General features: G+C 41.2%; 1 protein-coding gene across 1 annotated transcript in view; it reads right to left on the reverse strand.

Moving 5' to 3' along the window:
• The window catches only part of LOC9327300 (pre-rRNA-processing protein TSR1 homolog), a 4,934-nt gene extending 1,565 nt beyond the window's left edge, over window positions 1-3,369 (reverse strand). The window contains 15 exon segments of the mRNA XM_021012548.1: window positions 2-91; window positions 184-287; window positions 482-557; window positions 675-866; window positions 1,001-1,099; window positions 1,199-1,282; window positions 1,552-1,674; window positions 1,756-1,848; window positions 1,949-2,026; window positions 2,147-2,269; window positions 2,356-2,496; window positions 2,586-2,636; window positions 2,725-2,856; window positions 2,930-3,084; window positions 3,172-3,369. Coding sequence (XP_020868207.1) covers window positions 2-91; window positions 184-287; window positions 482-557; window positions 675-866; window positions 1,001-1,099; window positions 1,199-1,282; window positions 1,552-1,674; window positions 1,756-1,848; window positions 1,949-2,026; window positions 2,147-2,269; window positions 2,356-2,496; window positions 2,586-2,636; window positions 2,725-2,856; window positions 2,930-3,084; window positions 3,172-3,262 — 1,632 coding nt within the window. The 5' untranslated portion in view covers window positions 3,263-3,369.
• Window positions 3,370-13,833: the final 10,464 nt, after the last annotated feature.

A 13,833-nucleotide genomic window follows, 5' to 3' on the forward strand; every position in this document is an offset into this window, starting at 1 on the left:
CCATCTTCCGGGCTTGCTTGAGCACAAGCTTTTGAGTCCTGGCGACATTATCAAAAGCAAAAATTCTGGCATAGTCCTGAGGTAAAGACTCCTGCATTTGCCAATAATTATAAAAAGTATCAACACTTTCTGTGAAACAAGAAACAACAATATTGAATTTCACATCAAGATCAGTGTTACTACATTTGGATCCCACGAGGAGGTTCTGAAGGATTTGAGACCCCTGTACTTTGCAAAACGTCTTCTTGCAGGAACATCAATGGGAGTCTCTATTTCATCTGGAAATTCTGACAAAACATAACAGAAAAAAATAAATTTCAATTATTGTAATCTTAATGAGTAAAAACAGAAAAGACAAAATCAATTAGCACATGAGAGATTCAGAAACTCTAAAGGACTCAAATGAATTTTGGCATTTTACACACAGACACACGATGACTCGTACAGAAATAAACTCCGCACAGAGGAAATAAACACCAACCCTCGTCCTCAGCATATGCCTCTTTGATTTTCTTGATTTCATCCTTAATTTGTTCTTCTGTCAAGTCTTCATCGTCCTGAACAATGAGCAAATTGGATTATAACACTACCAAGATACTCGACGAGAACAAAAATGCAATGAAGCTACAAATACTGTTTCGTAAGTCACAAAGTATGTGGACGGAAATGTATACCATCATTTCGGATTCATTCTGAGTTTCAGTATCAATATCACGCAGGTTCAATGATTTTTCATCATCCTCAAATTCTTGGTCATACCTTCCTTTTTGATTGGAATCGTCTCCTCTATCCAATACCATACCGTTATCATCGGAATCACCATTATCGGAATCCTCTTCATCTGTTTCATCCACAATCCAAGCAGCCTGCAAACCAAATCATAAAACCCAAAAATAAGAGGGCCACCCACTTATAACATTTATTTGTGAGGAAAATTGCACCAGACAGAAGAATAGTTAAAATGAAGCTAAAAACATCAGGTTAAAAATCATCCAGGAACCTGATATTCTGAAGTCCCTCGCGGCAAAGTCTTCTTCTTTACATTTCCCTGTTTCTGAGTTTTGTCAGCCTCAGCCATTTCTTCCTCTGTTGGCCATGTCTACACAGTGGGAAAATTACACGACAAGTGACTTCCCAGAACAGATAACAACACAAGCCAACTGCCACCTTCTGTATTTAGAGAACTAATCAGACTTACCTGTTCCCCTGCTAAAGGATCTGGAGTGTTTTCAACTACTAAAGGCTCTTGTTTCATGGGATCAGGAACCAGAGACTTCAATACCTGGTCAAATCAAACACAGGCACAAAAAAGAAAGTGAACTTACAAAGAGAAGAAAGACGAAAATAAACATTATGAAAGCACAATAACATCATATTTCTTAAGAATGAAATTAATCGTAAAATGATATCATGACAGAATTTCAACAAACTATAAGTCTATAACCTCTTCTCTTATAACTATATCTGAAGGATGTAGTTTTAGCATTCAACTTAATGTATTTTTCCTAAAGTAATAGTTTGTTGGTTTGTTAAAGAAAATATCATATATACCTCTTCATCATGTGAATCATCTAATTCCATGGAATTCTGATTTTTCCTTTCATTCAAAGGAAAGGGATCCTTCAGCACTTCAATTTTAGAGAATTGAAAATCACCAACGCCAGATACGTGGACCTAATTTAAGAAAATAAAATAAACAAGGGATCCATGGGTATAGCATAAGGTATGATATAGATAGCTGAATGGCTTGATTACCAGCTGATTTACAGACAGTTTGCGAGCACGCAAGTAACCAGAGAGAAGTAGAGTGCACTTTCCTGAGCTTTCATCATCCACCAGCATCCCAACCTAAATGCATCATTCAAAATCGGAGATATTTTACTTTCTATGAAACCTTTTTTTCTCGGGGTCAAATGACATGTTATGAATATAAGTATAAAGCAAGCACCTTCTGAGCCACAACATATGGTCGTTGACTTCGCCAGTGAGGTACAGTAAGCCTTTGTGCCTTGAATAACCACATAAACTGCAAACCAAAAATATGGATTTGCATCATTTAGACTAACCTCGACAAACTAAGGACATTAAATCTATTAAAAACAACTCAGTAAATAATATAAGAAAGTATATCATTCAGAACAAATACCTTATGCAACTCATCTCTGGTATCTGCTGGATAAAACTTACAATCCTCGGGAAATTCAGAAGCAAGTTGAGAGGCACACATCTTTTTCATCTCATTTTTCTTTTTCACATCACTGGGTAAATCCTGCAATAATACAAAACGACCTTGAGAAGAAAAGTTTGAGAAACCAGAAACCTGGTCACTATGAACATAGAGAAGCCAGAACTTACACGGATCAACACAGTGGTGCTTGGTAGACCAATTGATCTAAGCACAGAAAGACACTGACTTCCAAATGAATCTATGAAGTTAGAGCTATTCTCTTCCAACGGAGCGCTTGCAGATGCAACAAAAGCCATCAAATCAGCAACCTATTACCAGTAAAAAAAAAATCAATAACCACCTGTGACAAACTCTCCTCGCGGAAAGAACCAACAAACGCAGACAACAATTCACATGCCTTGGCCATTTCCATACATGTCAGAAGATCTCCGTGAGGCGCCTTTAAGACCTGTGATATATAAAGTCGCAGCATTGATCACACAAATATTCAACATAATATATAAACCAATATTAGTTCCACCAAGGAATACACATACAGTTGCTCTTAGCTTATACTCAGAAGATGCAACTGTTGAAGAACAATTTCCAGAACCATCAGAAGACAATAGCTTTAAAACATCTTCACCAAGTGAATTCAATTCCACAGAAGCAGAGAGAGGAAACAAAACCTATCATCATTAGAAAATACAAACATAAGTGAACATTGCAACAAACACACATCAAACAAAATGTAAAACTCACGATAACACGAGGAGCACTGTGTAATCCTCCTGATGCTCTCTTCTCCTTCAAAACTGCTGCTCTTTTCTGCTCTCGAAGCATCTTTCCACGTTGAACACGAGCAGCTTTAGCACCTTTAACATAGTTGTTATCCGATTTCCCAATCCGGTTGCTATCTGATTCGATAAAACGGATCAATTTCGAAAGCTTTTTTCAGTATCTGAAGATTGAAAGAGACGAATTGTTGAGGATTTAGGGTTTACCTTGGAGGGAAGTCCTGTGGAGATTGCGAGAAGATTTAGAGGAGAATCGAGTCTTGTGAGCTTTGTTAACTTGAACTCGAGAGCGTCCCATGGCTTCCACAGGAGAGTTGCTGGATTTGGTGACTGCTTTAAAGTTTAAAGCTTAAACCCTAATTTTCAATTTTTTCAGTTTTGTTCCTCAAGGGTTTGGTCTCTTCACTCTTGTTTGTTGTTTTGTTCGACGGCTCAAAGACAATTGGAAGAAGACGAAGTAAAATATAGTTTATGGGCCAATCAGCCCAATATGAATTAGTACAAATACAGTTTATGGGCCTATCAGCCCAATATGAATTAGTAAAGTATTTGTTTGTCACACGTGCTTTCACCCTAGCCGTGTGAAAGTATCCGAGCGATGAATCTTTGTCACACACTCGCACATGCTTTGGGCCTTATCTCTTATCTTATCTATTCTACCAAGTGTCGAAGATTTGATTTTGGATCGATGCCTAAGTGGGGAAAAGGGGATTTTCATACCCGTACTATCTGCACCGTGGATTTTCATACCTCGACAATTTTGTAGGGTAAAAATTTTGAATCCCATACCTATACTTGATACAACGTGCAAATATCGGAGTCAATCTAACGGGTGTTAGTCAACTCTGTTACGGTGCTGAGTCATCATACACGTGTACGCTGACGTGTATCAAAACGACGTCGTTTTCATACTCGTACTGTCTGCGCCGTGGATTTCATGCCTGGACAATTTTGTAGAGTATTTACAACCTAAACTTTAATAAAATTTGAATCTCATACCCTATATTTGATACAGCGTACATGTGTAAGAAGACTCAGCAGCATTGGGGTGGCGAATAACCCGTGTTGATAGAGACTGCATATTTGCGCGTGTTGTATCAAGTATAGGTATGAAATTCAAATTTTATTGAAGTTTAGGTTGTAAAATACCCTACAAAATTGTCGAGGTATGAAAATCCACGGTGCAGATAGTACGGGTATGAAAATCCCTTTTTCCCTGCCTCAGTGTTAGCGCACACACAACTCTAGTTATCCCGGTGCCTTGTTTGAAGAGATTAACAATTGTTACATGTCGAGATTCTTGTCGAACCCATCTTGTGGTGTTGAATTAATACTCCATTACCTAATATAAAGTTTTGTCTTCCTTTTTTCATGACTTTTGCCTATTTTTAGAGCGTCCAACTTATAGGTTTTTAGTTTGGGAAAATTCCCAAAAAAAACCCCAAGTAATTTTTATTTGGAAGTTTAATGCCAATTCTTTTTCATTGGTATAAAATTTCCCTATTTAATTAATTGTTGTCAATTAATTCGTAATCTTTTAATTGATGGTCGTTTAAGACATCCGACTTAACAGATGTTTAATCGGCTAACGGAATCTCTAAACCGGGATTACTGGTTAACAAAACGCGGTTAATTGGCCTAATGAAAAGACTACAGTACCCTCATTAGTTTCTCCCAAATCGATTTGGGATCGACAAACCCTAAATCATAAACCCTAATTCGCAAAGTCTCTCTATTCTCTCCCTCGTTTCATCTCCTTAGAAATTCAGAGAGGCGATGATTGTATGCGTTTGATCGGTTTATCTGTGTTGAGTCAGTGGATAGTATATCGAAGAGATGAGGTATGTCGATTCGTGTTTTTTTTGTCTGTCGATTTGAATTTTTAGGGTTCTTCCATTTCAAAATTTTATGGGTTTGGGTTGGATCGATTTTGTTTTACTTTGTTTACCACGATTAACAAGTTAATTTTTTTCTTTTCTAGTGATTTCGAGTGTTTGAAACTCAACATCCACTACCGAGGAGATGTATCAATCAAGGACAAGTCGTTCGATTACATTGGAGGGCTCGAGGAAAAAGACATGTTGATGGATCCTGATCTGATGACATGGTCAATCTTCGAGGATTTTTGCAAAGAAAAGGGAGTGAATGGTGTAGTCGAAGCAATCTCGTACAAGCTTCCGCATGAGGACATAAGTTCAGCAAGGGTTATCAAGACAGACAAAGATGGTGGGATTAGGGAGTTGTGTCGTGAGGCTGTGGTTGGTGGTAAAGTCGACATATACATTGACAACGGCGTCTGTTCACCTGCACCGTTTCCTCTTCCAAATCATGGGGTAGAAGACGAGGAAGAAGGAGTAGGTGATGATGGTGCAGATTCTGTAGACGGAAATGAAGAATGTGTTGACGAGGTTGCACCAGAAACAAATGCAAAGGAACAAGGTGTACCAGATGAAGGGGAAGATCATGTAGAAGAATGTGTGCACGATGATCCTCGGTTTCAAGCTTTCTTTTAAGAAGTTCACAATGGTACAGAAGCAGCTGATTTTGAAGAAGTTCATAGTGGTACAGAAGCAGCAGATGAAGCTAGTGGTGAAGAGACTCACAGTGATCAAGAAGAAACAGTGGGTGAACAATTAGAAGATGAAGCTCCTAAACCGCCTGTTTTCTTTATGTCCCCATGGACTGATAAAGTGTTTGATGTTTGGCAGCCTGGCAAGAAATAGGCTGATCTTATTAATGTCTTTTACGATCTTTATGATGTAGGATATGTAGGATGATGATTTACTAACTATGTCGAATGGTGTTTGTCTTGGTGGGATCCTTGTATATTTTTGGTGGGATCTTTTACACTAAACGGCTCTTTTGACTCAACTGAATGACTTTTTATGAAACTTTAAGCCATTAGTTCAAACAAGACTTACAAACTTTTTTCATACCACAACAACAAACAAAACATATTCAGATTCAAACAACAACAACAAAACGAAAACTACTTCCCCATTGCAAGTATCATGGCAATAACAAAAATGAAGGATCCCCAAGACAACACAATGAACTGCCGAAGCATTTTCTCTCTCTCATTAGCACCCATAACTTCACTTTCAAGCTTTGTCTTCTCTTGCTCGTATTTATTCCCTAACCCACTTTCCAAATTCGTCGAACCACTGATACCTTGATCATTCCTGGTCTTTACAGATTCTTTAAGCATCTTTATTTCCTCTATATGCTGACGAATTTCATCTTTTGCTTCTAATAAGCTCACCTTCTGCCAATGATGAGGTCATCGACCTAAGCTGTGAATCAAACCAAGACAAACCAAACATTCCCGAAGTTAAGGATGGGCCAATGACTCGTTCTAAGGCAAGAAGGCTCAAGGAAGGGTTTAACAAGGCTGTAGAGACTCTACTCAGCACCATGGAACTTGGAGAGATGTCCAGAATCACTCAAGTATCTACGGTTTCTCAAGAAAGCTCAAGTGCACCCGATGTGGACCTAACAGAGGACTTTGCACGTCTCAGCCTCAAGGAAGCAACTCCAACCGAAACCCATTGTAAGTCTATTTCATTGGCAGGTGTAGGAGCTAAAAACATCAAGATTTCAACAAAGAATACTTCAGAGCTGCAAGATACGTCCAAGACAATCAATGGAACCAACAAGCTTCAAGTAGAACAAGAAGACAAGCTTGAAGGTAATCACGTGGAAACTCTTGAAGATCTTCATCAATTAGAGCTCAAAGGACTCCAAGAGGAGGAAACCATCAAGGAAATCAAGCTGGACGGACCAGACCCAGACAAGACCACTTCAGCCTCAAGCAAGCTCACTTCAAGCCGAAACCAGGTATTTTCAATATTTATGATTTGTGCAGGTAAGAATGAGTTCTCCTAGTGGTTTAAGCTTCCCAAGAGACCAGGGAACGAGCCCCAGCAAGTGAGCATCGTAGTTAGCTTGTTTTTGCTTATTTTCCATTTTTGTTGTTTAAGTACTTTCCTTTTCTTTTAATTTCCATTAAGTCCTGTTGCTGTGTCGTTTTTGGTTATTTGAGTCGCCCTAGGGCTAGCTGACGAACCCCTTTATAAGGTTCCCCTGCAGCTTTGTAACATTCACGCTTTTTCTCATATCAATAAAGTAGAACTTTCTTCCTCTCAAGCCGCCGCCTTGTAGAGACTTTTGCTTGTTCTTAGGTTGTGTGATTCACCTAAGCTCGAGTGCCCTGCTGTATCAGAGATCCTTCCATCATCTCTGTGGTGCCATCGATCCACTTCACATCCATCCTTTGATCTCACAAGAGAGAGCGTCACAGCCAGCTTGTTTGATTCCGCATCGACTTCAAGCCTCATCCCTTTGAGTCTTGTCGTATAAACTCACCCACAGAAACTTAAGAGAGTGCGCTACAGCCAGCTTAAGTTTCCCATCGATCCTCCTCGTATTCACTCGTCCACGCTTCAAAACATCAAGCTCGACCTAACGTCGAGATAGCCGGTCGAGACCGCCACTCGCAGATCCTCCTCGTATTCACTCGTCCACGCTTCAAACCGGCAAGCTCGACCTAACGTCGAGACCGCCAGTCGAGTCCGCCACTCGAGCCAGTTCCTGCGCCTTTATAAGTCTCTTAACCGAGTCTTATATCATTTTGGTATCAGAGCCTAAGGTTCCTACCTCAGGTTCTATCCATTCTATCCCTTAGAATTCAATTAGCTTGTTTTAAAACTTTTGTTGCTTGTTTCTGCTTCTGTTTCATTATAAAAAGAAAAACCCCATAAAAAGTTTCGTTTGATTCTGTTTTCTAGGTTGTTAGTTTTGATTAGTGCCTGTTTCAAGTCTTTTTATTAAAACCAAAAAAAAAAAAAAAAAAAAAAAAAAAAAATCAAAAGAAATTGTTTACTTGTTCTTATTTTGTTTTATTTGTTTCTGTTTGCATTTAGCACTTTTCAATTCTGTGGTACCTTTAATTTCTTGTTGTTTTTGTTGAGTGCAAGTGACAACAACGCCTAAGGATTACTATGGCTGACGGAGATGAAGTCCCCCAGGATGCTATCATGCAAATGCTCACAGCTATGAGAGAGGAGATGAGAGGAATTGGAGACCGGGTTGGAAGATTGGAACAACCTCCACCACCTCAGCCTAGAGCTGGAGAGAGGAATGTTCAAGCTAGGAGAAACATCCGTGAAGAGGATGATGAGATTCTGGACGTGGAGGAAGATGACATACCCCCTGATCCTTTGTTGCGCCAACACCAACGAAGAGAAGACCCTCTGAGAATGAATCAAGCTAGACGAGTAGAACCTCGTGACACTTATAAAGACCTGAAACTAACACCACCTACTTTTGCAGGAAAATCTGATCCAGAGGTCTACATGGATTGGGAGAGACGTCTAGAGCATATATTTGAGTGTTATAGCTATGGAGAACGCAGGAAAGTAGCTGTTGCAGCCGCGCAGCTCACTGACAATGCACTCGCATGGTGGGACAGAAACGTGGCTGAGAGAAGGAGGCAACGTTTTGGACCAGTAGTGACATGGAGTGACATGAAATACCTTCTACGGCTTAGGTATGTTCCTGAACACTACCATAGAGACTTACAAAAACGTTTTCGTAAGTTGTCTCAGGGAACCAGAAGCGTAGATGAGTACTTTGAGGAATTTGAGAAGCTTATGAACTCCCTAGAGATAGAGGAGTCTGAAGAAGCATTGATGGCCCAATTCATAGACGGCCTGCAAGAAAGAATTCAAAGGAAGGTAGAGAGGGCGCAGTATAGCGGGTTGCATGAGCTGTTGCATCTAGCTGTCCAAGTAGAACAACAGATAAAGCGTAAGACGAACTTCACCAGTCGCAACAAGACATCTCAAACATGGGCGTCTAGCAGCTCAAAGCCTGTAGATAAAGGGAAGAACGTGGAGATTGATTCTCGGTTCAAGAAGAACAATGCTGAGACATCCAAAACCAACAGACCTGAGCAAGGTAAGTTTCCCAATAATAACTCAAGATCTCGTGATATAACTTGTTTTAAGTGTCAGGGAGGAGGACATTACGCAAGAGACTGCCCCAACCAGAGAGCCATGATCATCACTAATAATGGCGAGTATGAGTCACAAGACGAGCTAGATGATGAAACCATTGAGCGAAGTGATGACATTGAGTATCCAGACAGTGGAGAAACTTTAGTGATTCGGAGGGTACTTAGTGCATTTGTGAATCCTGAGGAGAAAGTACAAAGGGAAAACCTCTTTCACACAAGATGCACAGTGAAAAACAAGGTATGTAATCTTATCATAGATAGCGGGTCTTGTACTAATGTTGCTAGCAAGCATATGGTGGACAGGTTAGGTTTTGAGAAGACTAGACATCCTAGACCATATAGACTACGTTGGCTTAATGATCAAACCGAGCTAAAGATATCCGAGCAAGTGTCTATACCGTTTAGTGTGGGCAAATACCAAGATGAAGTCACTTGTGACGTGGTACCAATGCAAGCGGGACACCTTCTGCTAGGGAGGCCATGGCAGTTTGACAGAGCCACACAACATGATGGACGAACAAACCACTACTCTCTTATACATAATGGTCGTAAGTATAACCTAGCACCTCTTAGTCCTTCTGAAGTTCATGAACTTCAAATTCGGATGAACAAAGAGGTAGAAGTAAGAAAACCAACCCTTTATTTATCTTCTGGAGCTATTTGTAAGACCATTAGTGCCCAAGGCACTGTGCTACTAATGATGTTTAAAGAGTGTCTAAGCTCAGGTATAAGTAATCTGGAGATTGCACCAACGGTTCAGCCCCTCCTCAACAAGTACAAGGATCTATTTCCCGAGGAGATACCCCCTGGTTTACCCCCAATTCGAGGCATAGAGCACCAGATTGATCTTGTTCCAGGCTCAGCCTTACCCAACAAACCAGCATATCGGATGAATCCTGAAGAAAGCAAGGAATTAGAAAGACAAGTAAGGGAGTTAATGGATAAGGGTTACATTAGAGAGAGTTTGAGTCCGTGTGCTGTACCGGTACTCTTAGTTCCCAAGAAAGATGGTACATGGAGAATGTGTGTGGACTGCCGCGCCATCAACAACATCACCATCAAGTACAGACATCCAATCCCACGCTTAGATGATATGCTAGACGAATTAAGTGGTTCAACCATTTTCTCCAAAATTGATCTGAAAAGTGGCTACCACCAAGTCAGAATGCGTGAGGGAGATGAATGGAAAACCGCATTCAAGACCAAGCAGGGTCTATATGAGTGGTTAGTTATGCCCTTTGGCTTGACTAACGCACCGAGCACTTTCATGCGACTAATGAACCAGGTTCTTCGTTCTTATATCAGTAAATTCGTAGTTGTTTACTTTGATGATATTCTTATCTACAGTAAGAACCTAAATGATCATTTAGAACATCTGGAACTAGTGCTTAAAACACTTCGAAAGGAAGGCCTATATGCTAACCTTAAGAAGTGCATGTTTTGTACTAACCGTCTCATTTTCTTAGGCTTTGTAGTGAGTGAACAGGGACTACAAGTCGATGAAGAAAAGATAAGAGCTATCCAAGAATGGCCTACTCCTACCACCATTGGACATGTGAGGAGCTTTCACGGCTTAGCAAGCTTCTATAGGAGGTTTGTGAGAGATTTTAGCACGGTGGCTGCACCACTCACGGCTGTGATTAAGAAAAATGCACCATTCTCATGGGGAGCAGCTCAAGATACTGCGTTTAACACCCTCAAGGATCGGCTCACACATGCACCGGTTCTAGCTTTACCGGATTTTGAAGAAATGTTTGAGGTAGAGTGTGATGCATCAGGTTTGGGCATTGGAGCGGTGCTGCATCAAAGGAAGAGACCCGTGGCATTTTTCAGTGAGAAGCTAAGCGGAGCCACATTGAACTACCCTACTTATGACAAGGAGTTGTACGCCTTGGTTCGTGCATTGGAAACATGGCAACACTACCTTCTGTCTAAGGAGTTCATCATTCACACCGATCATGAGACACTTAAGCATCTACGAGGTCAGACTTCACTTAAGAGAAGACATGCTAAGTGGCTGGAGTTCATAGAAACGTTCCCATATGTTATCAAATATAAGAAGGGAAAGGAGAACGTTGTAGCAGATGCATTGTCTAGGAGATATGCATTGATATCAACAATGGAGGCACGTGTAATGGGTTTTGAACACATCAAGGACCTCTACAAAGATGATCCAGACTTTAAGGAAGCTTATGAAGCTTGTGGGAAGGGAGCTTATGGATCATACTATCTTCATGATGGGTTTCTGTTTCGTGACAAAAGGTTGTGTGTACCACAAGGATCACTTAGAGAGTTACTGTTAAGAGAAGCTCATGGTGGAGGCCTAATGGGACATTTTGGTGTTGACAAAACGTTAGCTGTAGTAGTTGACCATTTCTTCTGGCCTCACCTCAAGAAAGACGTGGAGAAGCACTGCTCTCGTTGTGTCATTTGTCACAGAGCTAAATCCAGGTTACATCCTCATGGTCTTTATTTACCTTTACCTATACCTAACGCACCATGGGTGGATATTTCTATGGATTTTGTCCTAGGACTACCAAAGATAAGGCATAAGGATTCAGTTTTCGTAGTGGTGGATCGGTTCTCAAAGATGGCCCATTTCATACCATGCGACAAGACCAATGATGCCACACAAATCGCTGATCTATTCTTCAAAGAGGTGGTACGTTTACATGGTATACCTAGAACTATTGTTTCTGACCGAGATTCTAAGTTCCTAGGTCACTTTTGGAGAACTTTGTGGAGAAAGCTTGGAACCAAGCTGTTGTTCTCTACCACTTGTCATCCTCAAACGGATGGACAAACCGAAGTGGTAAGCCGTACCTTATCTACTTTACTTCGAGTCACTCTTGGTAGAAATCTGAAAACATGGTTAGATTGTTTGCCGTTTATCGAATTTGCTTATAACCATGCTACTCACTCGGCTACTAAGATGTCTCCTTTTGAAGTTGTATACGGATTTAATCCTTTGACGCCTTTGGACCTTTCACCGATACCCCAAGCGGAGCAAATCAATTTAGATGGTCTAAACAAAGGAGAGTTCGTGAAGAAGCTGCATGAGAAGGTCCGAGACAACATACTGAAGAAGACTGAAGAATACAAGAAGAGGGCTGACAAAGGACGCAAGAAATTGGTCTTTGAACCAGGAGAATGGGTGTGGCTGCACATGAGACCAGAGAGGTTCCCAAACCAAAGAAGCTCAAAGCTTTCACCTAGAGGAGATGGCCCCTTCAAAGTGCTAGAGAAGATCAACGACAATGCCTACCGCTTGGAGCTGCCAAGTGAGTTCAATATGTCACATAGTTTTAATGTTGCTGATCTATCTCCTTTTGATTCAGATGATCCAGTTTTGAGGACAAAACCTTCTGAAGAGGGTGGGAATGATGAGGTCATCGACCTAAGCTGTGAATCAAACCAAGACAAACCAAACATTCCCGAAGTTAAGGATGGGCCAATGACTCGTTCTAAGGCAAGAAGGCTCAAGGAAGGGTTTAACAAGGCTGTAGAGACTCTACTCAGCACCATGGAACTTGGAGAGATGTCCAGAATCACTCAAGTATCTACGGTTTCTCAAGAAAGCTCAAGTGCACCCGATGTGGACCTAACAGAGGACTTTGCACGTCTCAGCCTCAAGGAAGCAACTCCAACCGAAACCCATTGTAAGTCTATTTCATTGGCAGGTGTAGGAGCTAAAAACATCAAGATTTCAACAAAGAATACTTCAGAGCTGCAAGATACGTCCAAGACAAGCAATGGAACCAACAAGCTTCAAGTAGAACAAGAAGACAAGCTTGAAGGTAATCACGTGGAAACTCTTGAAGATCTTCATCAATTAGAGCTCAAAGGACTCCAAGAGGAGGAAACCATCAAGGAAATCAAGCTGGACGGACCAGACCCAGACAAGACCACTTCAGCCTCAAGCAAGCTCACTTCAAGCCGAAACCAGGTATTTTCAATATTTATGATTTGTGCAGGTAAGAATGAGTTCTCCTAGTGGTTTAAGCTTCCCAAGAGACCAGGGAACGAGCCCCAGCAAGTGAGCATCGTAGTTAGCTTGTTTTTGCTTATTTTCCATTTTTGTTGTTTAAGTACTTTCCTTTTCTTTTAATTTCCATTAAGTCCTGTTGCTGTGTCGTTTTTGGTTATTTGAGTCGCCCTAGGGCTAGCTGACGAACCCCTTTATAAGGTTCCCCTGCAGCTTTGTAACATTCACGCTTTTTCTCATATCAATAAAGTAGAACTTTCTTCCTCTCAAGCCGCCGCCTTGTAGAGACTTTTGCTTGTTCTTAGGTTGTGTGATTCACCTAAGCTCGAGTGCCCTGCTGTATCAGAGATCCTTCCATCATCTCTGTGGTGCCATCGATCCACTTCACATCCATCCTTTGATCTCACAAGAGAGAGCGTCACAGCCAGCTTGTTTGATTCCGCATCGACTTCAAGCCTCATCCCTTTGAGTCTTGTCGTATAAACTCACCCACAGAAACTTAAGAGAGTGCGCTACAGCCAGCTTAAGTTTCCCATCGATCCTCCTCGTATTCACTCGTCCACGCTTCAAAACATCAAGCTCGACCTAACGTCGAGATAGCCGGTCGAGACCGCCACTCGCAGATCCTCCTCGTATTCACTCGTCCACGCTTCAAACCGGCAAGCTCGACCTAACGTCGAGACCGCCAGTCGAGTCCGCCACTCGAGCCAGTTCCTGCGCCTTTATAAGTCTCTTAACCGAGTCTTATATCAGCCAACCATATGGCTTATCTTGATCAGCCCAATCGAAGAACCCATGAACACCACATCTGAAGAATCTTCTTCCCGGATTTTTGTTTGTCCATGCTTTAACAATCGTCGTCGCCCTA

This window comes from Arabidopsis lyrata (assembly GCF_000004255.2).
Source record: "Arabidopsis lyrata subsp. lyrata unplaced genomic scaffold ARALYscaffold_1, whole genome shotgun sequence".
Taxonomy (NCBI): domain Eukaryota; kingdom Viridiplantae; phylum Streptophyta; class Magnoliopsida; order Brassicales; family Brassicaceae; genus Arabidopsis; species Arabidopsis lyrata.